The following is a 25,675-nucleotide window of genomic DNA, read 5'->3' as shown; positions in this document are numbered from 1 at the left end:
CAACAAACTGAGACCCAGGGTAGCTTGCCCAGGTCTGTCTGAAATCAAGAGAGCAGACCTGGAAACATCGCATCATCATCGGTGCTGCTGCCCAGAAAGGTAGCCCCCAAAGCAGTTACCAGTCCAAAGAGACTGGAGCGACATCTGTTGGGACAACGGAGTCAAGGGTTCCTGAGGATGCTGTGGGAAAAGCTAGTGACGGGGAGCAGAATTGGCCACCCCAAAATTTGCCTCCATGGTGTAAGGACCATTTTATACTGATTATTTTTAAGAAACGGCAGACACAAGAAAAGCTCTGGAAATCGCGGATAAGTGAGGCTTTTGCAAGAGACGTTTTCCTGTAGAAGGAAAATCTCCATTTGTAAGGGTGTCTCCCTGTCTGTACCAGGAAGAGGAGGATGACTCTACATATCTCAGGAAACTCTTATCAATAAAGAAGGAAATGACTTAAATCCACGTAACAACCTTCCCCTTGTTGACTGTGCTTTTCCTGGTAACCTCCCATAACTCACTCCTCCTCCCCACCCACCAACATCTTCTTTTGTCCTTAGCTGGAGATGTTAAGGTAGTGGCTTGGACCATTTGGGGGAATTACTGGGTTTCCCTGGCTCTCTCCCACGTCTATGGGAGGTATCCATGTAATTAAACTTCTGTTTGTTTTATTCTTGTTAATCTGTCTTTTATTACAGGGTGCCTCAGCCAAGAACCTAGAAGGGTAAAGGAAAAAAATTTTTTCCTCCCCCACACCAAGAAAGCAGGATAGGAGCCTGGGGTCTCTTGAGAAGGTTTCAAAGCCTTAACATTTCATGACTTCCCCACCATCCTACCCTGAAGTTCCTTTTTTTTTTTTTTTTAAGATTTTATGTGTTTATTCATGAGAGACACACAGAGAGAGGCAGAGATACAGGCAGAGGGAGAGAGGCTCTCCCTGCAGAGAGCCTGATACGGGACCCAATCCCAGGACCCTGGAATCACACCCTGAGCCGAAGGCAGATACTCAACCACTGAGCCACCCATGCGTGTGTACTCTGAAGTTCTGATACTTGCACCATTAATTTCTAAGAATATCCAGTTATGTGAGAATCTCTCAGAGAGTGGGACAGGGGGTAAGGATAGAAAAAATGCTACCAGTGCATCCCCAGCACATATCAAGGGTTGTGGCTGCAGGACAGGCCCAAACATATAAGGTGGGTAGATGGTAGGTGAGTGATGAAGGTAGGGCCCCTGCCCTCGAGCCCACTGCCTGCCTCAGGTGACAGAGAAGGAACCAGAAGGTAACAGTGCAGTAACTTCAAGGCCTACAGGAGGACTGACCAGGGAAAGCTTCCACACTAGAGACCCAAACCAGGACAGGGGAGTTGACAGGAACTTCTGGAGCAAGCTGCTTGGAGCATGGAGAACAGAGTCCCTAGCAGAGGGAACGGTACCTGCAAAATCCATTGTGAGCAAGTATGAGGTGACACCATCCACAATGCGGGGGACCCTCGTGGAGGATTCCACAAGTGCCTCGGCAGAGACCCAAGTTTTGCCTCTTAGTTTCTATCGATACGGATGCTTCAGGAACTGAAATTTAAGGGCAGGGCAACAGGGGACCATGGGACTCTGCTACCCTTTCTTTTTATCTTCCATTCGGTTAGTGGCCTCCATGTGCAAAGGAAGGAAAGCCCTAGACTAAAGGGTTGGTAAAATGTGTGCCCACGGGGGAAACCAGAAAAGTGTGGCCAGTCCCCTGAGTGATGCACAGCCTGGCAAGCAGGGCTCACGCTGCTGTCACCCTCACTCAACCTGGCACAGGAGCTCATGGTGGCCTGGCACCTGAGCCCAGTGGTGAGTACAGCAGCCCAGGGACAAACACCTGGGAGAAAGGAGGGAGAAGCCCCAGGAAGGCCGAAGAAAAGACAAGCATTCTCTCCATGGAGCAGGGAAAATAAGTAACAGTCACTCCCAACACATGAACAGTGCCTGTAGGTTTTCAAATCATATGTAAAATGTGGAGCTTGACCCCTTACAGCTCTCCCAGCCAGGTCTGTCAAAGAGGGGCTCAGAGAGGTTGCCTGACTCATCCCAGGTCACACAGCAAGTACTGGCAACGACCCAGAATGCAAACCCAGGGCTCCCACTCTCCCACTATCACGCCCTGTCAGGGCCCACCCAGATTTCCCTCCCTGCAAAAATAGTGAGGAGCAGTGGGGAGGGCCTGCTGACATCAGCCACAAGCCCTGGAGAGGTGCCCCCCACACCCTCTTCCATCTCTCATCCTTTCAGGCCAGAAATAGGTAACCTTCCAAGAGGGGAGCTGCGGGGGGAGCCACAGGCCCCTGGGAGGCTTTCCAGAAGCCCACCCAAGAAGCCCCATGAGAATCTAAAATGGTGCAGCTGTTTTGAAAAACAGTTTGGCAGCTCTCCAAAAAGTTAAATATAGTGTTACCATAGGAACCAGCAATTCCACTCCGAGATCTATACCCAAAAGAATTGGAAACATACATCCACACAGAAACTTGTACATGAACGCTCAAAGCAGCATTATCACCATAACAAAAAAAAAAAATGGAAACAACCCAAGTGTCCATTAACAGATAAAGAGATACATACAAAATGTGGTCTATTCGTGCAATGCACGCTACACGTGCGTGAACCTTACAGGCTAAGTGACAGCGCCAGTCACAAAAGGCCACATGGTACATGATTCCCTTTATATGAGGTGTCCAGGATGGGCACATCCATGGGGAGAAGGGAGATGAGTGGCTGCCGGGGGGTGTGGAGGGGGGAAACTGGAGTGGTAACTAATTAATGGGTTCTGGGCTTTTTATGGGAGTGACAGAAATGTTCTGGAATCAGCAGTGATGGTTGCACAACACTCTAAACATAGTAAAAAACCACTGTATTGTATACCTTAAAATGATTAAGTTGGTGGATTTTATCTCGAATTAAAGCGCAGCAGCCCGAAGCCCAGCCCGAAGGCTGCCCCTGAAGGGATGAGCTGTCCTCATATCCGCGGCCTTGGCCCCCAGCCACAGAGCTGGAACCGGCCACAGGTGCATGCGGCTCCAAGGGACCCGCTCCCTCCCCATGGGGACCTGCGGGGTGGGACAGGCTCATAGAGAGCAGGGCCCAGGGCTGAAGAGGGAAGGGGCGACTTTAGGAGCATGGCAGCATCCAGGGCTCAGCCCCGGGGGCCGAGGCAGGGTCCACGGGGGAATCCCCGCGGGCTGGAAGGGGGCCGGCCGTGCCTGGACCTCCAGCCAGGGAATCTACCTGCAGGCTTTGAAGTTCGGTGTGCTGTGTGTGAGTATGCGTGTGTGTGAGTGTGCATGTGTGTGACTGTGTGTGTGATGTGTGTGAGTGTGCATGTGTGTGTCGTGTGAGTGTGTGTGAGTGTGCATGTGTGCTATGTGTGAAGTGTGTGTGCATACATGTGACTGTGTGTGTCGTGAGTGGGTGCGTGAGTGCATGTGTGTGTATGTCGTGTGAGTGTGAGGTATGTGACTGTGTTATGCGTGAGTGTGCATAAGTGTGTGAGCATGTGTGAGTGGGTGCGTGTGTGAAGTGTGTGAGTGTGCATGTGTGGGACTGTTGCCATGTGTGTGGTGTGTGACTGTGTTATGTGTGAATGTGCGTGTGTACGTGGGTGCGTGTGTGAGGTGTGTGACCGCATGTGTCATGTGTGTGAAATGTGTGACTGTGCTATGTGTGAGTGTGCATGTGTGAGTGTGTGAGTGTGTATGTGTGGCTGTGTGTTACTTGTGAGTGGGTGTGTGAGGTATGTGAGTGTGTATGTGTGTCATGTGTGAGGTGTGTGACTGTGTTACGTGTGAGTGTGCATGTGTGATTGTGTGTGAGTGGGTGCGTGTGAAGTGTATGAGTGTGCATGTGTGGCTGTGTTACTTTTGAGTGGGTGTGTGAGGTGTGTGAGTGTGCATGTGTGTGCATGTGTGTGACTGTATGTGTGTATGTGAGTGTGTGTGTGTTGTGTGAGTGTGCGTGTGTGCTATGTGTGAGTCGGTGTGTGTGTGAGGTGTGTGAGTGTACATATGTGTGACTGTATCGTGAGTGAGTGGGTACGTGTGTGAGTGCATGTGTGTGTATGTCATGTGTGTGAGGTATGTGACTGTTATGCGTGAGTATGCATAAGTGTGTGTGTGTGAGCATTGTGAGCGTGTGAGTGGGTGCGTGTGTGAGGTGTGTGAGTATGCCTATGTGTGACTGTTGTCATGTGTGAGTGTGAGGTGTGACTGTTGTGTGAATGTGCATGTGTGAGTAGGTGCATGTGTGAGGTGTGTGTGTGTATGTGTGTCATGTGTGTGAGGTGTGTGACTATGTTATGTGTGAGTGTGCATGTGTGAGGTGTGTGAGTGTGCATGTGTGTCGCGTGTGAGGTGTGTGACTGTGTTATGTGTGAGTGTGCATGTGTAAGCATGTATGAGTGGGTACATGTGTGAAGTGTATGAGTGTGCATGTGTGGCTGTGTGTGTTACTTGTGAGTGGGTGTGTGAGGTGTGTGAGTGTGTATGTGTGTCATGTGTGTGAGGTGTGTGACTGTGTGTGTTATGTGTGAGTGTGCATGTGTGAGCGTGTGTGAGTGGGTACATGTGTGAAGTGTATGAGTGTGCATGTGTGAGCATGTGTGGCTGTGTGAGTGGGTGCTGTGTGTGAGTGGTGAGTGTGTGAGGTGTGTGGGTGTGCACGTGTGTGTGAGTGTGCATGTGTGTGAGTGTGCATGTGTGAGTGGGTGAGTGTGTGGGTACACACTAGCTCCCTTCAGGAAGCCGCCGTCGAGCCCATACCCTGAGGGCCCAGAGGAGTCCCCCCACCGGAAGGTCACTTGTGCGTCGCGGATACTTCTAGAGGGGAGCCCAGGCGGCTGCAGCCCTCCGGAGGCCACAGCGCAGCTCGAAAGTCAACGTGATGGGTCACCGGATGCCCCCCTCCCTCCTTGAGGAAACCCATAACCTGGGGGTGGCAGAGCTCACGGGAAGGAGCGACAACCACGAGGACGTGGCGTCTGTCCTCCGGGAAGCCCGCAGCCTACCTGGGACAAGAAGACGGTGCCAGGAGACGTCCGGGGGGCTCCGGGAGCCAGGAGAGGGGACCCTGGGCTGGGCGGACCCTCGGGGCAGCGGAGACGGAGCACGGTGCCCGGGCTGAGGCAGATCTCTCAAAAGCCCGTTTACCGGCGGGCCTAGGCCTCTGGCATTTCTGTGTGTGCCAAGAGGTACACCCCCTCTTGGGTGTACCTCCAGACGGGATGGGACACCTTTCGGCCCAATCAAGAAGGCTAAATGGAGACGGGACACCCAGAAACGCCAATACACTCCCGGGGCTCAGACCCTCCGGTGGGCCTAAAATAACAGTGAGTGTCACGGGTTTGTAAGGAAGCCGCCCACGGCTGCTTGCCTTTCTAGGGAGGGACCAGGTGGGCCCCGGCATGGCATCTCCCACAGGCCCAGGACTTCCAGAAGGAAGCCTGAGGACGGGGAGCCCCGCCAGCCTTCCTGGGCCTCGGGGCCACCCCTGTGAGCCCAGCGGTCTGGGCTTCCCGGCCACTAACCGCGGTGGCAGATGCTGTGGTTGGCTCCAGGCCCACGGCCATGCAACAGAACTCCCACCCCCCAGGGTCTCCCCAAAAGGGGAGATTTATCGTCTTTTGATTCAGAACTGGCCTCAGATACAATGGAGCCCGGGGAGACTTGTCCTTCTTCCCAGCCACAGCGGAGAGCACAGTGCTGTCCCATCCTGGCCCCGTAATCCACCCCAGCCCCCCGAGGCTCCACCGGGTGCCTGCCCCCCACCCCAGGCCTGCAGAGCCCCCCACCACCCAGGTCAGGACTCTGGTGCTGCAGCTTCTCCTCTGGGCGACCCTGGAAGAGCAGCTGGAGCTTCAGAGGAGGCACTGTATGTGGGGACAGCTGGTCTCCACGCATTCCTTCACGCTGGGCCCAACCCCGCCGGGGCCCTGGCACGGCCAGATTCCACCCAAGCCCTTCTCATATCCTCTTGGCCAAAGGGGCTTCGTGACAAAGCTGAGTTGGACAATGCAGCTGGCCGTGGGCCCAGGGCCAGCACACGCTGCATCCACCGCTTCCTTCACACAAGCCCGGGGCCTGAGCGCTGCTGCTGCGCGGGCTCCTGTGCCAGTCACCGGGGTGCAAGGCCGCCCCTGCTCTCAGGGGCTCTCGCCCTAACCTGCCAGTAGTTACCCGAATAACAATACTGTCAAGGGGCGCTTGGGAGCATCAGTGGTTGAGCGTCTCCCTTCGGCTCGGGTCATGATTCTGGGATCCAGGATTGAGTCCCGCATCGGGCTCCCCACGGGAGCCTGCTTCTCCCACTGCCTGTCTCTGCCTCTCTCTGTGTCTCTCATGAATAAATAAATAAAATCTTTAAAAAAACCAATACTGTCATAAGAGCAATCATTTATCAAGCACCTACTAGATGCCAAGCTCCACACCGGGATTTTTATATACACTATCGCTAATATGCACAAGTTTAGAGATTAGCAATCGCCCCCACTTTACAGATTAGAAAATGAGGTTCAGAGACTTTTTTTTTTCTTTTTTACTCTGTCATTTTTCCATTTATTTAGAGAATGTCCTTCCTATGCCTGACATACAAGCACGGACTTAGTACTAAGCTTTTGATTGAGCTCATAGGTCACATAATACAATGAGATATTTCATTTATCCATTTAACAAATACTTAAGGGCTCTGTTTTAGATGTTAGGGAATACAGTAGAGAATAAAAAAAGAAAAAATCCTCTCCTCATGGATCTGTTTTGGGGTTTTTTTTGGGGGGGGGGTTGGCATTTTTTTATTGGAGTTCGATTTGCCAAAATATAGATGCTAAGTAACTCGGTTAGGGTCTCACAGCGAACCGTGTTGGACATAGGATTTAAAAATGGTCTGTTGGACACAAAGCTGACCCCGATGCCCTCGTACCTGGCAGTCCCCCTACAAATGTCCTGAGACCTTCCTTCCTGAGGCTCCCAGGGGCTGAGTTGATCTTCAGGGGAAGAGCTAACTGCAGACATTGCACTGCCTGCCAGGCGGGGAACTAGCCTTCACAAGCAACCGTAGAGCCCCTCAGCGACCTCTGGAGTCCCTAGGGTCACAGTTCAGGGGGCTCGAGTAGCTCGGCCCCCAACTCCAGCCAGCTGTAGTCGCCCCTAAAACCCACTGGGGTATTTCCGCTGGTATACACGGTCCAGTCCCACTTTACAGATGAGAAGGCCAAGGCCAGGACTCAAGAGGTGAAGGTAACCGGCAGAGGTGGAGCTCAGGGACCTGCCCAGTGCCTACCTTCGTTGTGAAGGTCCCCGCCGGGCTCAGTCCACTCCTGCCGGACCACCTCCCGGCGGTACACCACGTGCGTCCTCCCGCCGGCCTCCTTCTCCTGCTGCCCCCACTCCAGGGGTTCTATGAAGTAGTCGCTGCTGTCCGTGCGGATGAGGCCCGCCTGAACCAGGCCCGCCACAAGCGGGAGGACCACAAAGGGGGAGAGAGAAGACGTGTGAATATGCAGCACAGAACAGGCGAGCATTTGTGAATGCAAATGTGACCACACACGTGCAGACTCTTCCTCTGGGGTGGGGAGGTGGAGGGGGGACGCCGAGCAAGGGGGCCCAGGCCCATTTCCAGCAACGCAGATCCACTTCGTGTCATGTACGCAGGGTTCCATATAACATTTCATTTAAACAAAGGGTTCCAGGGGATCCCTGGGTGGCTCAGCGGTTTAGCGCCTGCCTTTGGCCCAGGGCGCGATCCTGGAGTCCCGGGATCGAGTCCTGTGTCGGGCTCCCGGCATGGAGCCTGTTTCTCCCTCCTCCTGTGTCTCTGCCTCTTTCTCTCTCTCTTTCTATGTCTATAATAAATAAATAAATAAATAAATCTTTAAAAAATATTAAAAAAAAATAAACAAAGGGTTTCAGCCCTTAAACAGGGGATGGGGAGGCAGGAAAGGCTCTGCTGCAGTAAATACACACCCGCACACACACACCGACCAGGGCACAGAATTCCAGCCCCAAAGCCCCATCCTGTAGATTTGCCTCTACCTATAGGAAGACCAGTGGTGGAAAGTTCCTACTGGTAAAGGTTAATTATCCTTTACATTGGTGCTGGTCCCCGGCTCCAATACAAAGGGCTATTATTTCAGATTTAAAGCACGTGTGTGTGTAGACCCGGGACAGCACTTAACACTCGCCGACAATGAAAGAGCCTGGATAAGAGCACAGGAATGCATGCTCTGTTTTTAATCTAATTTTTCGCCTGCATCAAAATATGCCTGTAAAAATAATCAGGTGTTGGCCTTGGAAATAAAAACATTAAAAATATAATTTTGGCCAAGGCCAGCAAATGTGTTATGAGCCCCCGGTGAAAGCAGTAATCACAGAGGCCAATGAGACATGCAAATGCAACTAGATGTGTGTGAAGACATGTTCAGGGCACAAGCTCCCACCCTCCCCCCAGCGCCAGCTCTAGGAAGCAGTCAGACCAGCCCACCCACCACAGTGCCTGGAAAATAGTAGGCAATCCTTAAGGAATATGGGGGGGGGGAGGGAGTTGTTTTGTTTTATAAGATTTTTTTAAAGATTTTATTTATTTGAGAGAGATAGTGGGCACAAATTAGGGGAGGAGAGGAGGAGAGGGAGAAGCAGGCTCCCCACTGAGCAGGGAGCCTGACAAGGGGCTCAATCCCAGGACCCTGAGATCATGACCTGAGTCAAAGGTGGACACCAAATCAACTGAGCCACCCAGGCGCCCCAAGGAATATATGTTTATTGAATTCCTTCACTCATTTGACAAGTATCTATTGAGCGCCTACTACATACCAGCCGTGCTCCAGACACTGGAGATGCAGCTGTAAACATCAGGCAGTGATTGAAAGAACCATTTTTATAAATCTATCTGACCTTCTTCACTTGAATAGGAGCTGCCTCTTTTTAAAGCAGCCATGACTTGGCACCTGGGTGGCTCAGTTGGTTAAGCATCTGCTTTTGGCAGGTCATGATCCCAGTGTCCTGGGATCAAGTCCCACATCAGGCTCCCTACTCAATGGGGAGTCTGCTTCTCCCTCTACCCCTCCCCTCTGCTTGTGCGTGCTCTCTCTCTCTCTCTCATGCTCCCTCTCTCTCAAATAAATAATCTTTTAAAAAGCAGCCATGACTTTAGGCAACCAAACTCCACCAAATTTTCCCACCTCTACCTGTTCTGAGACGACTTCTCGGGGAATATCTTCTAAAATCTACCGAGCACATGAGTCAGCCACCACCAATCCTCCTCCCACCAAAGCTACTGCAGCTCCTCAAAATTTGGCACTCCTTGCCCCATGTGGCCACCAGATCTCAGGGCCTCACACGAGGGATGCAGTCTCTGGAATGATCCGCACGGCATCGGGCTGGGCTGCAAGGCACAGCCATCCAGTTCACCCCTCCTGTCCACAACTGCGGACCACACAAGACTTTTCAAGATCACCATGCCTGCCCCAGTCTGAAGCTTCAATCCCTCAACCACCTCCCTCATCAGGGGAGCTCTGAACTTGGGCTTGGATGCCTCTAGCAACAGACAGGAGATCTCCCTCCTTCAAGATCTAACCTACTGTGTGCAGGGACCCAGGTCACGTTTTGCTGAGCTGAAACACACTCCCCTACATCCCACCCTTTGTAAACGGTTTTATTATCAGTGACATTAACCACACTATCTGCCACTTATATTTACGTATCTTTTTTCATCTTTACAACAGCCTTATAAGGTAGATACTAATAGTAGATGCATTTCACAGATAAGGAAACAGGTTCAGAAAGGTTACAAAACCCAGTCACCCAGCAAATAAGTGACAGCACAGGCCTCTCCCCAGAGAAGAGTTAGTGAATCCCTATCTCCCCATCCCGGTTACCTGGTAAGGGCAAACACCCGAACCCTGGAATATACGATCTGGGAAATAAGTTTCAAAGCTCTTTATGACTATGGATCTCACAAACCCCAAGGGGACCAAACTGGACCAAACCCCAGGAGTCAAGGATAGAACCTCCCAGCAGTGTTCTTGGTCCACTTTGCACATTGCATCTGGCTCTGACAGGCCATTCTTGCACAGGCTGGGGTGTCCCCTCAGCCTCTGAGATCCTCCTCCTGGAGAGGGGGAAGAGCAGGCGGGCTGGGCCACCAGATCAGGAAGTAGGCTGGGCAGGTCCCTGCCACAGAGCCCTCAGTTTCCCCATCTGCACCACGAGAGGTTTGGCAGACTATCTCCAGCTCTGCCCTGGCCAGGAAACCAGGCACCACTTGGGGCAGACAGACTGGCAACAGGAACTTTCTGGTTCTCTGCCTCCTTGCCAAATGACTCCTGTCTCCCAATTTATGAGATGTTTATATTTCTGAAAAGTGGTGGCTAATTTTAAAGAATCAAATCACATTTCTGTACAAGACATCAAGAAAAGGAGGAAAATAAGTTGCTGGAAAATAAATGGCAGCCCTATCTGTTTTCACCCATACCTCCACCTTCTTCTCTTGGAAACAGTAAGTAAGTAGAAATATATATTAGAAAAGTTCTTAATGCAACACAAACAACAACAAATAGCTGGTTATATCCAGTTGAGCCACATACTATGTGGGCCCTCAGGCCACTTCTCCAAATAGAAACTCTCTAACGTGCAGGCCTGGCCACCATCAGCCAAGCTCTGGACCCCTTTACTACGGCTGCTCCTGAGGGACCTTTCGTGAGACATGATTGGTTGAGGGGGGCCTGGTTGACATTTCCAATATGGCTGGTGACATCACATCAGCTGCAGGGGTAATGCCTTCCACTATATCTTCATCCTGAGGCCTCTAGGCCATGCTATCCCAGATTTTTCAGCCCTGCTTCCCTTCAGGGGAAGCCCCCAGGTCCAGAGGGTAAGTCCGGGGTGCCTGAAGGAGATAGGATCATGTGGTGATGGGGGAGGCAAGCATTGGCTTATCCTTGTATCCTGCCGTAGGTCATAACTGAGGAGGTTCAGCTGGTCATCAGTAGCTGTCTACCATCAGGATGAGGTCCCAAACATCTTAGCAGGCAACTGAAGCCACATTATTTCAGCATTAGTCCATGTGTATATATAAACATGTTTATTCTGAAATTGCATGTACTTGCACATAAACTCTGAGGCAAGGGTAGACTAAGCCAACACATCTCCTGGGAGGCCGCAGGAAGAGACCACCCCCCCACCCCGAAAGACTGAAATATGTGTGCTTGGAAGTGCCAAAGTCTGGGCTGAGACAGGAAAACACTCTGTGCCAGGTCAAGCGCAGGGACAATGAGCAAGGACCCAGCCTGGGGTCCAGGCACAGGTAAACGGCGGAGCTCTGAGAGGACAGCCTCAAGGTGCCCCCAGATTCACTAACCTTTGCAGAATGCCCAGGAGGACCTATTCCAAGATGACAGGTCCAATGAAGCCAGGTGAGGGGTAAGCCAGGTCCCCTCTTTCTTCTTCTTCCAAGGTGAGCCTATGTGGGGCCTCCCCAGAGGAGAAAGCAGCAGAGCAGGCCTCCAACCCAACCATCCCATCACCTCCCAAGGAGAGCACATTCTCGGGCCCAAACTGGTTCTGGAAATTCCATTACTAAGGTTTTACTGCCAGCTGTGCTGTCTCAGGTTCTAGACTTCCAGCAAATTCAGCTTAAAACTGTTCCACTGTAGGAAATGAAAGAAAGCCTAGCAAGTAGAGGCTGAGGTGATGTACATAGCTGGGAGTGGCAAGAGAATCTGAAATGGCTTCCCTCAGGTTCACCGCCAGCCCAGCAACCTGCTTCCACCCCCAGCCGCACTCCCTTCCTAGACCACGACACCGGCTGAAACTCAGAAAGCCCCACTGCAGGTGTCTGCGTCACTCCTACCACCGTCCTGCTCACCCAACTCCTGCCCTCTGGCTCCAGCTATTACCAAGCTTCATCAAGACCTCCAGTGCCTGGTCTCACTGCTTTGTCACTGTCGATACCACCACCTCCCCCCACCAAGTCCTCACCTCCCCTCCTACCACCTTAGACTCCTCAGTCTAGATGCATAATAATTCTGTGAACACCTATAGCTCTCTGTCTTTCCCTCCTTCCCACTGTTCCAGAAAAGCCTCTGCCCTTGTTCAACCCAAGCAGTCACCCTCTCCATGTCTGCGTACTGACGGAGAAATGCACACAGTGCCCGCTGGTGTCGTTTGAAATCAGCGGCCACAACTCTGGTGTGAGCATGATGCCAGCTGGCGATTCTCTATTGCACTTCCCTGTTATGTCTGCATCCCAGCTCTCCCAACGGCTGAGGCTCCTAACACTGTCCCCACCTCCTCCTCTCTTGTTTTTAGGGAGTAAACAAGGCCCCATCACACAGGCTGTCCCCTACCCTGCTGCCACCCTATGAACTCCCACCGCTGTGCCCTTCATCACCTCCCGCTCACCTCCATCTCACCTCCTCCACGACTTAGCTCCCACAATTAGTGCCCTGCTTCCCAGCATCACCATGCTCACCCTCTCTTGGATCATTCTTATCGGCCTGAGAACACACTCCAGGATCTCCCATCTGGGAAGCTCCCTCCCTCCCAGCCCTGGACACCGACGGCCAGAGTCTCTGCTCCCCTCCACACTGGATGCGGCCGCTGGGAACATGAACCGATGCAGCCACTTTGGAAAACAGAGTCTAGCAGCTCCACAAACTACTAAACAGTTACCACAGGACCCCACAATTCCACTCCTTGGTACACACCCGAGAGAAATGACAAGTGTCCCCACAAAAACTTGTACACGAATGTTCACCGCGGCCCTACTCCCGCTGGCCAAAAAGGAGAAACAACCCAAATGCCCATCAACAGATGAATAGATAAACAAAAACAAAAAACAAAAAAGAACTGGTCCATGCTCAAACACACATGAATCTTGGAAACATCCTACTAAGTGAAAAAGCCAGCCACAAAAGGCCACATATTATAGGATTCTATCCACATGAAATACCCAGAATAGGAAAGTCTACAGAGACTGGAAGATGAGCAGTTGCCAAGGGTCGGGGTAATAGATTGGGAGTAAGGGTGACACCAAAAGGGCACAGGGCTTCTTTCTGAAATAGTGAAAATGTTCTCAAATTGAATGTGGTGATCCTTACCCAACTCTAGGCACATCGTAAAAATTCACTGATTTGGACACCTGAAATTAGGTGAGCCACATGGCATGAGAATTGTATCTCAATAAGCTGTTAAAAAAAAAAAAAGAAACATGATACACCTTCAGGGAAATGCGAGATTTTACAGAGGCTTGTGAACAGGGACACGCACGCACCACGAGGCCACGCAGAAGGACGGTGCCCACGCATGTGCGGGCAGACAGCAGACACCCAGGCACGGAGACAACACACGCGCACTCAGACGACACTCGTGCACGAGACGTGCAGGCCGCCCGTGACCACGGAAGCGTGAGTCAGCATGGCTGGGACGGGGCCCGCGGACGCCGAGGTTCCGTGTAATTCAAACCTGATGTGGAAGCCCCAAGCCGCGGGAGCTCTGCTGCAGCTGGACGGCCAAGGCCTGGGCCCCGGCCAAGGCAAGTCTGAAAGCGGATTCTTCCCAAGCTGTGGCTCCGGGACGGGCAGGAGGAAGGAGCCCTTGGAGGACGGAGCCGAGAGCTGCCAGGCCGATCCTCAGCTGGCATGCCCTGCACGCCTGCCCCACACGGGCAGCAGGAGAACTCCCAGGACAGGCCAAAGTCTCAGAAGAAGCATCAGGAAGCAGCCAGCCCCCACCAGCTGGAGGTAGTTATCCGGGATGACCACTTGCCCCCCCCCACCCCTTCCTGGGGTCACGATCTCTGCAGGCCCCACATCCTGGGAGGCACTGGGCGAAAGGCTCGCTAGGCCCTGTCCATCTGCAGCAAGAATCCTTCTCAGGGGATGCCTGGGTGGCTCAGTGGTTGAGCGTCTGCCTCTGGCTCAGGTCGTGATCCCGAGGTCCTGGGATCGAGTCCCACGTCGGGCTCCCTGCATGAAGCCTGCTTCTGCCTCCGCCTGTGTCTCTGCTTTTCTCTGTGTGTGTCTCTCATGAATAAATAAATAAAATATTTTTTGAAAAATCCTTCTCAGGGGAGAAGCGATGTGGTAGGTGTGCTGGGTAAAGGCAGAGACGCCAGAGCCAGAATCTCTGGGGGCTGACACTCTCAAACCATCATCTTGGACAAGTTACAAAATCCCCGTGTCTCAGGATTACACCAGCACCCATCCTGTGGGCTGGCTCTGAGAAATGCACACGGAACACGCAGAACGGTCCAGCTTGCGGCAAGGACCATGCCCATGCTCCCGTTTGCTGCCAGGACTATCGTCATCACCACTCACGGTGTGCCCAGGAGTCCCAGTGGCTCAGGTAGGGAGCCTATGGCTTCAGTGCTCATAGGGATGGATGCCCAAAGGAGCAGCATTCCAGAACCATAGGACGGTTAGCCTCTAAGTCCTGCTTCCAATGTGACCTGGCTTTGACCTGCTCATATCCCTGCCCAGAAACGGGAAGAAATAGCTGAGGGAAAAAAAAAAAATACCATGGGTTGAGTATCCTTAAGGGGAAACGTCCTTAAGGAGAGGAAGTGGCTGTACTGGTTCGGGGCAATTTTAAAAATGACAGAGGACACACCAAAGGTTGGGGGAAATGCACCCAGCTGCTAGGGAGATGTCTCTGGCTGGTGAAGTTGCAGCAATTTCCCTCTCTTTAAACACTGAGGTGTTTTCTAACTTTTCTATGATTCCCCATCTGAAAAGGAAAGTCAATTCTGCACAGAATGCTGGCCTACTACAATGAGCCAGTAAACATTATATACGAAGTATCTCTTTTTTTTTTATCTTTTTATTTTTAAAGATTTTATTTATTTATTCACTAGAGACACAGAGAGAGAGAAGCAGAGACACAGGCAGAGGGAGAAGCAGACTCCACGCAGGGAGCCCGATGCGGGACTTGATCCCAGGAGCACAGGATCATACCCTGAGCCGAAGGCAGACGCTCAACTCTGAGCCACCCAGGCGTCCCTATAAGAAGTATCTTAAAGTTTAAAAAAAGGAAATAAACCCCCAATGAAGCTTTCCTTTTCTGTCACCCAGCTTCCCTGCAAGTGGTATAAAGGCTGCATCTGGGAGCCAGGCCCTGCCCAAGCCTCAGTGTCCCCATCTGAAACCAAAGGGTTACTGGCAGGAAGGGAAGTCGTGAGGCCCCGCCCACAGCAGGGCGGTAGCCTCTTCTGGTTCTGTCCTCCTCTGGCCTGGCTTTCCTGGCACCCCAGGCCTGACCCCAACTTTTCCATCAAACACACAGTAGACTTTTCCAGGAGGTCACAGCAGTGGGTGTCACCAATAGATGCCCATTAGAATCGCCAGGGGAATTTGCAGAATTACTGGTGCCAAGACCACACCCCAGACCAACGGATCAAATCTCAGTGGGTGAGGCCCAGGCATCAGGACTTTCTCTGAGCTGCCCAGGTGATTCTCTTGTGCAGCCAGGGCTGGAACCCACTGATCTAAACTCCAGAAGCTTCCCAACGATGGAATGTTTAAGGGATCACCCGTGTTTCACAGAGAGTAGTACCAACTGGGGTCAGTCGACCAGAATCCATTTGCCATAATGCAGGAAACGGGCAAGACAGGGAGGGAACCAGAGGACAATGAGAGCAGGCCCTGAATGAGGAGGGGCTGGGCAGAGAGTGTGGGCAGGCTGCATCACCGCATGCCTCTTGTGTCGTGAGCTGTCCCTGGGCTGAGCTTGACCAAGGAAGGTCCACATTGTTTGCATTTGTGCCTTAGGCGCCGTCTGAGGACCGAACCATCAACTTCCTTCGAGGGGTGACTCCACTGGGAGTGAAAAATAATTCACCAAAATTGCCCTGAGCTGGGTGGGCCAGAGGAGGGGGCTGTGATCAGCTGGGTGGCCAGCGGCAAGTCGGTGATGTCACGGCCACCCAAGCTGCGGAGTCCACAGTGCAGAGAGTGAGAACAATTAGTAGCAGTGCCTCTCTGATGACGATGAAGGTGATGATTGACTCTGTCCTCTGGCACTGTGGAGAGCAGTGGCTTAGGTCTTCAAAAGCCCGGTAGATATTTTTAAAGGAAGGGTGCTCGCTTTTTATGACACCCCCTCCCCGTACCCCCAGCAGCAGAGGTCCTGGCCCAGGGGCAGGGCAGGGCCTCATCCCTGCAGGTGCTCAGAGACTCCCCTTCTGCAGCAAACTCCCACCCTGGAGCCCAGCCAGAGTTCAGGGCAGACCTTACCAGGCTGGCAGGCACCCCCACTTTCCATTCCCTGTGCCCAGGAGCCACGTGACTCTGAAGTGTCCCCCCGCCATCACCGCCATAGCCCACCAAGCTCGGGCTGGGAGCTGTAGCTGGCCCCCTGCTTGGCCCTGAGTGCCGGCAGTGGCAGCTGCTTCAGGACAAGGAGACAGGAAGCAGCTATCAAATGCCAGGAGGCAGTGTGGCTGCCAGACCCTGAGCTGAGGAGTGGCTCCCTGCACGGAGGCCCTGCAGCCTGATCCCCAGAGCTCAGAGGCAAGGCAGCTGACTGTGGGGCAGCTCCAGGAAGAGGTGCAGCCAGTCGGGCCCCAAGCCGAGGGCCAGCCCCCAGCAGATCACTGGTCCCGGCCAGACCTCCCCTCGGATCCATCCCACATCACCCTGGCCCAGAGGGGTGCTGACTTGATTTTAAGGCATGCTTCCCCTAGATGAGGTCATGCATGTAAGAGTCTGACACACAGCAGGTCCTCTGCGAGTGATAAATGAGGGATGTGGCGGCGGCAGGGAAGGTTCCCTATGCAAGGGGACAGGCATGGGGGGATGGAAAGAGGCATGGGCCTAGTCACCCAGATTCTTGTGCTGGTCCCGGCTCCAGCCCACGAGTGGCCCCTGACCACACACGGCCTCTGGGCTTCACTGCCCTCCTCTGCATGGCGGGGAGGAACCTGGACCAGCTGGGGCACATTACTGTCCTTGCTCCTGACCTATGCTTGGCATCATGAGGTATGTTCAAGATTTCTTAAAACTCTGACACGTCACCAACCCCTGTCTGTGCTAAGCCCTGTCACAGTTACTAGCAACACAAATAAATGACCACAACCTGGCTGCTTGGGCCACTCACCAGGTTCCCGACTCCTGAACCCCTCTGCGAACGCACTTCTAAATCTCTGCCTGCTACTGGTCCTCTAGGCCTTCATCCATTCATGAGATACCTGCTGAGAGGTCCCGCTCTGGGTGCCGGGGCCACATCCCCAAATCCTTCACGTCGAGCTAACATTCTACCAAGTGGTGAGACAGGCAATCAGTAGGTAAAACTGTGGCATCCCAAATGGAAAGAGCTGTCATGAGGGCACCTGGGTGGTTCAGTGATTGAGCGTCTGCCTTTGGCTCAGGTCATGATCCCGGGGTCCTGAGATCAAGTCCCGCATCAGGGAGCCTGCTTCTCCCTCTGCCTGTGTCTCTGCCTCTCCGTGTGTCTCTCATGAATAAATAAATAAAATCTTAAAAAAAAAAAAAAAAAAAAAGGAAAGAGCCGTGGGGGAGGGGTGCTCCGAAGGAGGGCAGTCAGGGGAGCACTAAGGGAGGGGGGAAGGGAGGTCCCAGTCCCACAGGGAGGAGGGTTGGCAGCCCAGGCCTACTTGGCTCCACCCATGGGTGTGTCACGGGAGGGCTTGGATCCAACAAGACTGCCTTGGCTGCTGTTGGTGATGGACAACAAGGGCATGGATGGAGGCAGGGAGGTCGGTTAGGGAGGCCACAACAGTCATCGCAGAGAGAGGCAGTGTCTGGACCGCCCCACCACTTGTTTTTCCTGTCCAGCTCTGTTTGTTTCCCTTTTGGAATTATTAGCAACAAAACTCCCCCCCACCATACCCACCATACCCACTGCAGCCACACACAGGCCCTGTGCCCTACCTGGAACCGCATGTGCTCATGCAGGCCCTACACCTGTGTGGCTGCTGTGAGCTCCACCAGGAATGCCCCTCCAGCCCAGCCCACATGTCACCCCATCATCACTCCACCCTCTGTGCCCCCAGTGGCTCTGGCGGGGCTCTATCCCAATCCAGGGGATCTTCCTGTCTATTCCTCTTTAAAACGTGGGCTTCAGGAGGACAAGTCCCCAGTCATACCAGGGGACCAACTTTAGAATAAAACCCCCTTCAGTAAGCTTCCTTGGGGCCAAGCCTCCTTAACGAACCCCTTTGGGCATATGGCCCTTAATGAGAGACATCTGCTCCCCCATGCGGTGTGGCCCCGGCTTAGGGGGCAACATGTTTTACCTAGAGTCTCCCCATCTAGGGACAATGAATTATGAGGTGACAAAGCACCAAGCACTCAATACACCCAGGCCAGCCCGTTGGGCTACAGAACACAAGGCCCCTTTGGGCTGGAGTCGCTCATTCAGGGTGTGGGCTTCTGACAGCCTCCAGGGGCGGAAATGAACCTCTGCTGTGGGGCGGGGGTGGCTGGGGGGTACGGGCATTTGCTGGACAGATCAAAGGTATAAATATTTGGTTGGCTGAAAAGCAAAGGCTGACAAAAGGCTTCAGGCAACCTGCTGGGAACAGGGTTTGCATTCAGGCCAACTGTGCCCTGACAAACGTTTCCACCTTCAAACGTTCCTCTGAAAGGGGCCTGTTCTACGGGCCCCTCAGCCGAGTTAGGGAAAGCAGAAGAAAAGGAGACTGTAGCGTGTTTAATATTGTCTGACAAGTAACATGTACACAACAGCAGCCCAGTGCCCTACAATGTCTTAAAAATGAATAAGACAGGGCAGCCCGGGTGGCTCAGCGGTTTAGCGCCGCCTGCAGCCCAGGGCGTGATCCTGGAGACCCGGGATCGAGTCCCACATTGGGCTCCCTACATGGAGCCCGCTTCTCCCTCTGCCTGTGTCTCTGCCTCTTTCTCTCTCTGTGTCTCTCATGAATAAATAAATAAAATCTTAAAAAAAAAAAAAAAGAAAATGAATAAAACAAGTGGTAGTGTCGACTTAGGGCCGAGAAACACCAGAAGGTTTTATTTGATCTTCAAATCCCACTATCCGGGCAGCTGACAATGGCTTTTTTTATTTGGCTCCCCAGGTTTTGGGGAAAAAATGACATGTAAAAGTGGAGCACCCTGCTCTCGAAGTGGGACCCAGGCTCAGGGACCTCCAGGACACGCCCCAGAGGGCAACCGCTGCCCCAACCGCTTTAGCATTTGGGCTCAGGAGCCGTTGCCATGGCTGCTGCATCTCTGGCCAGCACAGGGCTTATGACCTGAGCCACTGTCAACATTTACTCCATCCTCATCCACTGACTCGGGAGAGGCTGAGTGGGATCGTGGGGGGAGCACTGGACGGGGAGTCAGGGGTCCTGACAGTTGCTGTGTGACCCTGGGTGAGTCCTTTCCCCTCCCTGAGCCTCTGCTTCCTCATCTGGAAAGTGAAGAGGGGATCAAGAGGCCTTGAAAGCCTCCTCTGGCCATAGCTGTCTGCACCCGGGCCAAAGTCAGGGTGATATGTGGAAATGACGCTGAGCTGAACTCATCACTGGAGGTTTTCACAACACAAGGATTATTTGTGCTAACAGGAAACCCGGCTGCCAGAGCTGAGGCAGCCTGCAAAGATTACTGTTATCATTGTCGCCCCGGTCATTGTTGTTGTTTCTCAGGCTCTGAAGGCAGGGCAAGGCCTACGCGCTGAAAACGGAATGCCAGGCCTGGCGGATGGCTTGGACACGTCCCACGGCAGGGTCTGGGGAATGCACGTATCCCCTGGGTACCCTCCAAAAGCCCTCCCCCCGGGCCTCTGCCCCACTGAGCAGGGGAGGCCGATGGAAGGCGAGCGCAGCCCCCGCCACACTCAGTGGCCCTCCCTCCAGCCAGCCTGAGGATGCCGGGGAAGGAAAATAAAACCAGCCCCCAGACCAGCCCTCACCGGCTGTGCTCAGGAGGAGCAGCAGTGAGGTGATGTCTGGCTTTCATTCCGTATCATAAATAAGTTATGAACCCGGGGCAGACGGCACGGCACAGCCGGGGGAAGACGAAGGAGGTGAAACTCTGCAAGACCAGACCACCTTGAGGACCGGGAAACTACCCAGGGCCCAGAGCCTGCACCCGCTCAGAGAGACAGGCTCCCTGACGGGACAGGGCCCTCCGGGGAGCAAGAAGAGCGCCGGAACAGGTGACCAGAGGTCTGGAAACAAACCCACTGTGCCTGCCTCACTTTCCGTATTTCTTCCAAGAGATCAACGATAGCGATAAAGGCCACCATTTACTGTTCCAGGCACTCTGGCAGCACGCGTGGTGCCAAGGAATAAAGCTACAAGGTAGGGCCCCCCCACTTTACAGATGTGGGAACTGAGGCTCAGAGGGGTCACGTGACTTGCCACAAGTCAGCGTGGGAGAACGAAGGCAAAGCTGGCGGCAGTCGTCCTGGCCCCGTCCATTTGCCTCTTTGCAGGGGGCTCGGCCTCCTCCTACCCCCAGAGGTGGCATCCAGCCCCCACCCTCGGAAAATCTGGCCTGGCCGTGTGGCTCACGGGACACAGCGAAGCAACATCACACAACTTGCCAGACTGGGCCCCCGAAGGGGTTCCAGCAGGTTCAACCGTGCTGCCTGGGGCACCGGCCTGACCCGGCCACGTGCAATGCCCGCCTTGCCCACCGGAGCCAGGGCGCGGGCGGGGGCTGCCTGGCCAGCAGACATCCCCGGATGTGGGGGTGAGGCCCGCTCGGGCCTTCCGGGCCGGTCCCCCCTCCAGCGGCGTGGTCTAGCCCCTCGGTTTCCCCACGCCGTCTTTCTGCCCAGCAAAACCCGGGCTGCCCGCCCCCAGGGAGCTGGCTGTGGCCCAGGCACCCCCGGCCGACCTCCGGCCTCCGCCTCGGTGGCCCCCAGGCCCTCACAGCCACAGCCAGGAACGGGCCGCAGGGGCTGCACTCCAAGCACGAGGGCTGCTGGCCACTTCCCGGCCCAGGACCCAAGTCAGCCTCCTGAGGGGCCCCCCCAGACAGACAATTTCTTGCTTTCATTCCACAAACATCAATTCCGAAGAGCAGACTCTGAAGAGCAAGCGTGGGCAGGCAGGCTTGTCCTGTACCCCGGGACAGGAGGTGAGCTCTGGCGACAGAAGAGATGAGGAGACCGCAGAGAGCGGGGAGGCTGACGGGCTTGAGGTCACACACCTACTGGGCCCCTGCAGCGGGGCTGTGAGGACCACAGCCGGGAGATGCACACTCAGGGGAGAGCGTGCCACAGCTGACCGGCATGTCTGCCAGGCGTGCAGGGGGGCATATGGCAGTGTGCGTGCCATGCTTGTCATCACTGGCCTGGGGCAGATGGACGGTCAGCCACAGAGAGAATGACAGATGCACTGTCCCTCCTCGTCTACTGGGCAGAGAAGATGCAAATGACCTTGGAAGCAAGTCGTCCACATTCCCTCACCAGGTCTACTCGCCCAGCAGCCACCCAGAGCCCACCCTGAGGCAGGCCTGGGGCCTAAGGACACACACCACCCTTTGGGACAGACCCCACCCCCTTGGGGAACCAAGTGGGACTGTTCCCGGTGGGAATGCAAACCGGGGCCAGGAGCAGGGTGCAGCCTTCGAAAAACTAACAGGCCTGGTGGGGTCAGGACGGGGACAAGACCTCTCTTGAGGGGGATGGGGTCAAGCCAACTAATAGGGTACTCTTGACTTCCTCTTCTTTCCCACCATCCATCCCCTCAGACCCACCAGACTCAACCAATAACCTCACACCATTCCACAGCAACAGCAGAAGCACATCAAGTACCAGGCTAACAGGCCCCTTGCACATAGGACAACTCTACGGAGTGATCTCCATTACAATCTCCACTTCATAGACGAGGAAACCGAGGCACAGAGAGGCCCAGTAACTGTCCAGGGCCACACGGCATGTAAAATCCAGAGCTGGGGTGTCAACCCAGCTATCTGGTTGCAGGGGCCATGCTCTCATCCCCTCACAAACTGCCCCACTGGCAACCCAACGCCTCCAGCTAATCATCCTGCTGTGTCGGGCCCACACGCTATATTAAATAGAACACTGCTGAAAAATAATTATTTCTAATTTCTCTTTCAAATACTCTGAGATCTTGCAAAGCAAAACTGGCACTCCCTTTAAACAGGGCACGTCCTCTCCAGTTTGCCCCAGCCTCACGCCCCCTAGTATGCCCGGCCCTTTCTCTCTCTCCCATTACTCCCTGAAGTCACGACCTCCTGTGCCTCGTGAGCCCCACCCAATGCTCCACACTTAGATAAATGAAAAGATGTACGCTGGTCTCTGGTTTCTGGGAACCGGGTGACTGAGATGGGGGATGCATCAAGCAGAGGGCAGGGGAAGGCCCTGTGGGAGGGGTGAAGGGCAGGAGCAAAGGTGGGGGGCTGCCAAGGGAGGTGTGAACACATCAGCTTGGCTGGGGTGGGGGTGGGGGGCTGCAGAGCAGAAGCCACCGTCCAGGCTGGACAGGCTGGGGGAGCAAGGAGGTGAGACCAGGCCACCCCTGTCCCTCCCAGGGCTGTCAGCACAGCTGTGTGAGGGCAGGCAGCCCACAGGCTAAGATGGATCAAGACAGGCCAGCTGGGTGGCTGGATGAAGGTACCTCTGGACTCTAGGTCTCACACTCCACATCCCCAGGGCAGGGGCGGACAGCTGGGCAGACCCGGTGGCTTCCCAAGATGCTGCCAAGCCAACCCATGCCCCAGCCAGCAAGGAGCAGCCCCCAGAGCAAGAACAGGTGCTGACAGGAACACCAGTGAGCCACCGGAAACCTGCGACAGCATCCTTGCACGGGCATCCTCCCCCAATACTAACGTACCTCTAGCTTGCAAACCTCCCGTGGTTCCCTATGGCTGCAAAGGCAAGTCTAAGCTCCACAGGGAGGCAGAGGTTTTTCCAAACTACATTTTCCCTACTCCCTCTCTGCCATGGAGAGCTGGGATGACTTGCCATTTCCTGAATCCTTCGAAGACACAGGATTTCCTTCCCTGCAGAACGCCTCCAGTTTCTACCTCTTGGCTTTACAAACTCCTGTCGCAGCTTTAAAATGCGGCCCCAGCGTCCTCTCCCCTGGGAAACCTCCCCGGGGCACCCCTCCTTCTCAATCTTCACCTCCAGGCCACCCACCCAGTGCATCATGCTTCACTACATTCCCACAAAACACTCAAATGCAGTGTGGCCTGTCCTGCTTCGTTCATACTGCGCACCGTGCACGCCTGCCTTCTCTTTAAACTGTGGGCTTCTGGAGTACACGGAGGCACGGCTGATTTCATCCCGGCACCCCCAGGACCTGGTCAAGGGCTGGGCTCTGGGCAGGGGCCCACAGATTGTTAACATAATGCTCCACTGAGCCTCTCAGTATCCCTGTCCTGGAAGGCATGTGGGGTTAGATCAGATCGGTCGTGATGCTCACACGTCCATGCGTGGAGCAATCGGCCAATCAGACTGAGAAGATTGCCAAGGCAGAGGGAAGGCAAGGGCTTGGCCAGCCCGGGGACCAGAGACGGCCTCAGACTCGCGCCAGAGAACAGTGTTCATCTACATACCGTTGCAATACAACAGACTCCAACAATATTTACAGTGTTTTGCACTATTAATAATAACTGTAATTACTGGAGTAATTACTGTAGAGAAGTAATAAATGTTAGTATTAAGAACCACGGAGACCCCACCATATACCAGACCCTGAACCTTTTTTTTTACATTCTCTTACCTAATCCTCTGAACAATCCCACAGGTGGTTGCTCTTCCCCGACTCCTTAAAGATGAGGCATCTAAGCACAGAGGGATTTAGAAACTCATTCAACGTCATGCAGCTAGTCTGGACCGGAGCAAAGAGACCCCACAGTCTCCGCCACCCTAGACTGTGTCCCTGTAATTACTAACAACACCTCTCTCAGGCCCTTCTGCTGGCCAGCCACATTTTGTAACAGCTTTATTGAAGCGCAATTCATATACCATACAATTCACCCATTTAAAGTGTAGAATTTAATGGCATTTAGTAAACGCACAGAGCCGTGCAACCACCACCACAATCAGGACATTTCATCACCCCATAATGAAAGCTGGAACCCTGTTACCATCCATCCCCATCCGCCCCCTCCCCTGCTATAATCCCATTCCGCAGACAAAGGACTGAGGCTCAGAGAGCTGGTGTGATTGGTACAACAGGCTGGGGTAAGAAGCAGGGCTGGGACTCAGGCCCCCCCTGCCCCTCCTCACACAGCCTGCCAGGGGTCTACTCTGTAACCCGTTAAATATGCAGGATCTGCAGAGGGTGGAAAATGGAACCAGATGGTGACAAAGCTTACACGTGCCTTCTGCTTCCACATCAGGCCTGTGACTCACGGAGTCGCTGAAGGCAAAAGGGGGGATGCACAGCACAGCCAAGTCCCCATCACCCCAGTGCAGGGGCAGTGAGGCCCGGGACCCAGAGAGGCAGAAATGGCAGTTGGCCAGACCCTTTCAGGCAGTCTGGGCTCTAGATTGTACGTGGGGTCTCTACTCTGCTGGCCCCATTGCTGTGCCCCACAATCTCTCCTGGACCTACAAAGAACTGGCCCCGACCCCAGGGCTCCATGTTCCTCCCAGGAATTCAGAGCATGGCTAACGGAGGTCCGTTCTATACTTGGCCCCCAGCCAACAGGCCCTCAGAGGCTGGAGGTCACAGCAGTATCGGAGGAACCACCTCACTGATTGGCTGGGCTCCCCGAGAAAGGCTCTGGACAGCGGTCTATCAGGTTGCTGCTGCTGCCTGGGCACATTCCCAGTGGGGGACCCTAAGGTCTGACAGCTGCCCCTGGCCCCGAGGGAAAACACTCTGCAGGTAGAACATGGCCTCCCCACATCTCTTATTCCCTTCCCCCAAACATTCTCAAGCCTGCCCTGGGTCAGTCATTCTTCCTGCTGGCCAGAGGCCCAGCACTTTCTTTCATGTTTATAATGTTTTAACAGTCTTGAGCCAATGCCACCTCCTTCGGGGAGCCTTCCTAGATGCCCTAACCAAAAATTGGTCCTCCTGCAGCCTCACACAGGATTGTAATGTGTCTGCTTTTACATCTGGGTCCCCATTATCCTACAAACTCATCCAGGGCAGAGGTCCTGGCTTCCTCATCCCTAAGTCGTTCGTGACCCCCCTCCCCACCGCTGTGCCACACCAGGCCCTTCAGAAGAACAGGTGGGAAGTGAGGTGAAGTACCCAATCCTCAGTGTTAGCATGAATTAACCCCAGTGCACAGAATCCTCCCAGTATCTGTCCCAGTGCCCATGGCTGAGTGACTCTATGGGATGGCAGGAGATGGCTGCCCCCCACCGCAGGTTCCAGTTGGAAATGAGGATCAAGCCCCCAGTTTAGACATGGCACTTCTCACCAGAGTAGCTAAGATCCAAATGGCTGCAGTCTGTCCACACAAAGAGGTCTTTGTTCAAGACCTCACAGTTGGAAGATTTGCTCAGCCATGAGGGCCATGCTCAGGGCTGATGTCTTTCCTCGCTGTACCTGCAATGCAACCCTGGTCTGGCACAGAGCAAATCCTAGGACCAGCCAGGGAGGGAGGTGTCAGCTATAGGTTTATTTTTTTTATTTTTATTTTTTTTTCAGCTATAGGTTTAGAGGGGTCTGGCTTCAAACTCCTTCAGCAAGGCCTGCCCGTGTCACAAAAGCACCAATGCTAGAGCTGGAAGGAGCTCTGAGCCAA

At 54.0% G+C, this 25,675-nt stretch overlaps 1 protein-coding gene across 2 annotated transcripts in view; it reads right to left on the bottom strand.

The window, feature by feature from the left end:
* ADAMTS14 (ADAM metallopeptidase with thrombospondin type 1 motif 14) overlaps positions 1–25,675 on the bottom strand; it is a 77,825-nt gene that overhangs the window by 46,626 nt on the left and 5,524 nt on the right. For both annotated transcript variants that reach the window (XM_025434711.3, XM_025434713.3), the window contains exon 3: positions 7,297–7,453. In XM_025434711.3, the coding sequence (XP_025290496.3) occupies positions 7,297–7,453 (157 nt within the window). The remainder of the gene's footprint in view (positions 1–7,296; positions 7,454–25,675) is intronic.

This window comes from Canis lupus, chromosome 4 (assembly GCF_003254725.2).
Source record: "Canis lupus dingo isolate Sandy chromosome 4, ASM325472v2, whole genome shotgun sequence".
Lineage (NCBI taxonomy): Eukaryota > Metazoa > Chordata > Mammalia > Carnivora > Canidae > Canis > Canis lupus.
Note: the sequence above shows the minus strand (reverse complement) of the source record. Positions and strands in the feature narration are given on the sequence as shown.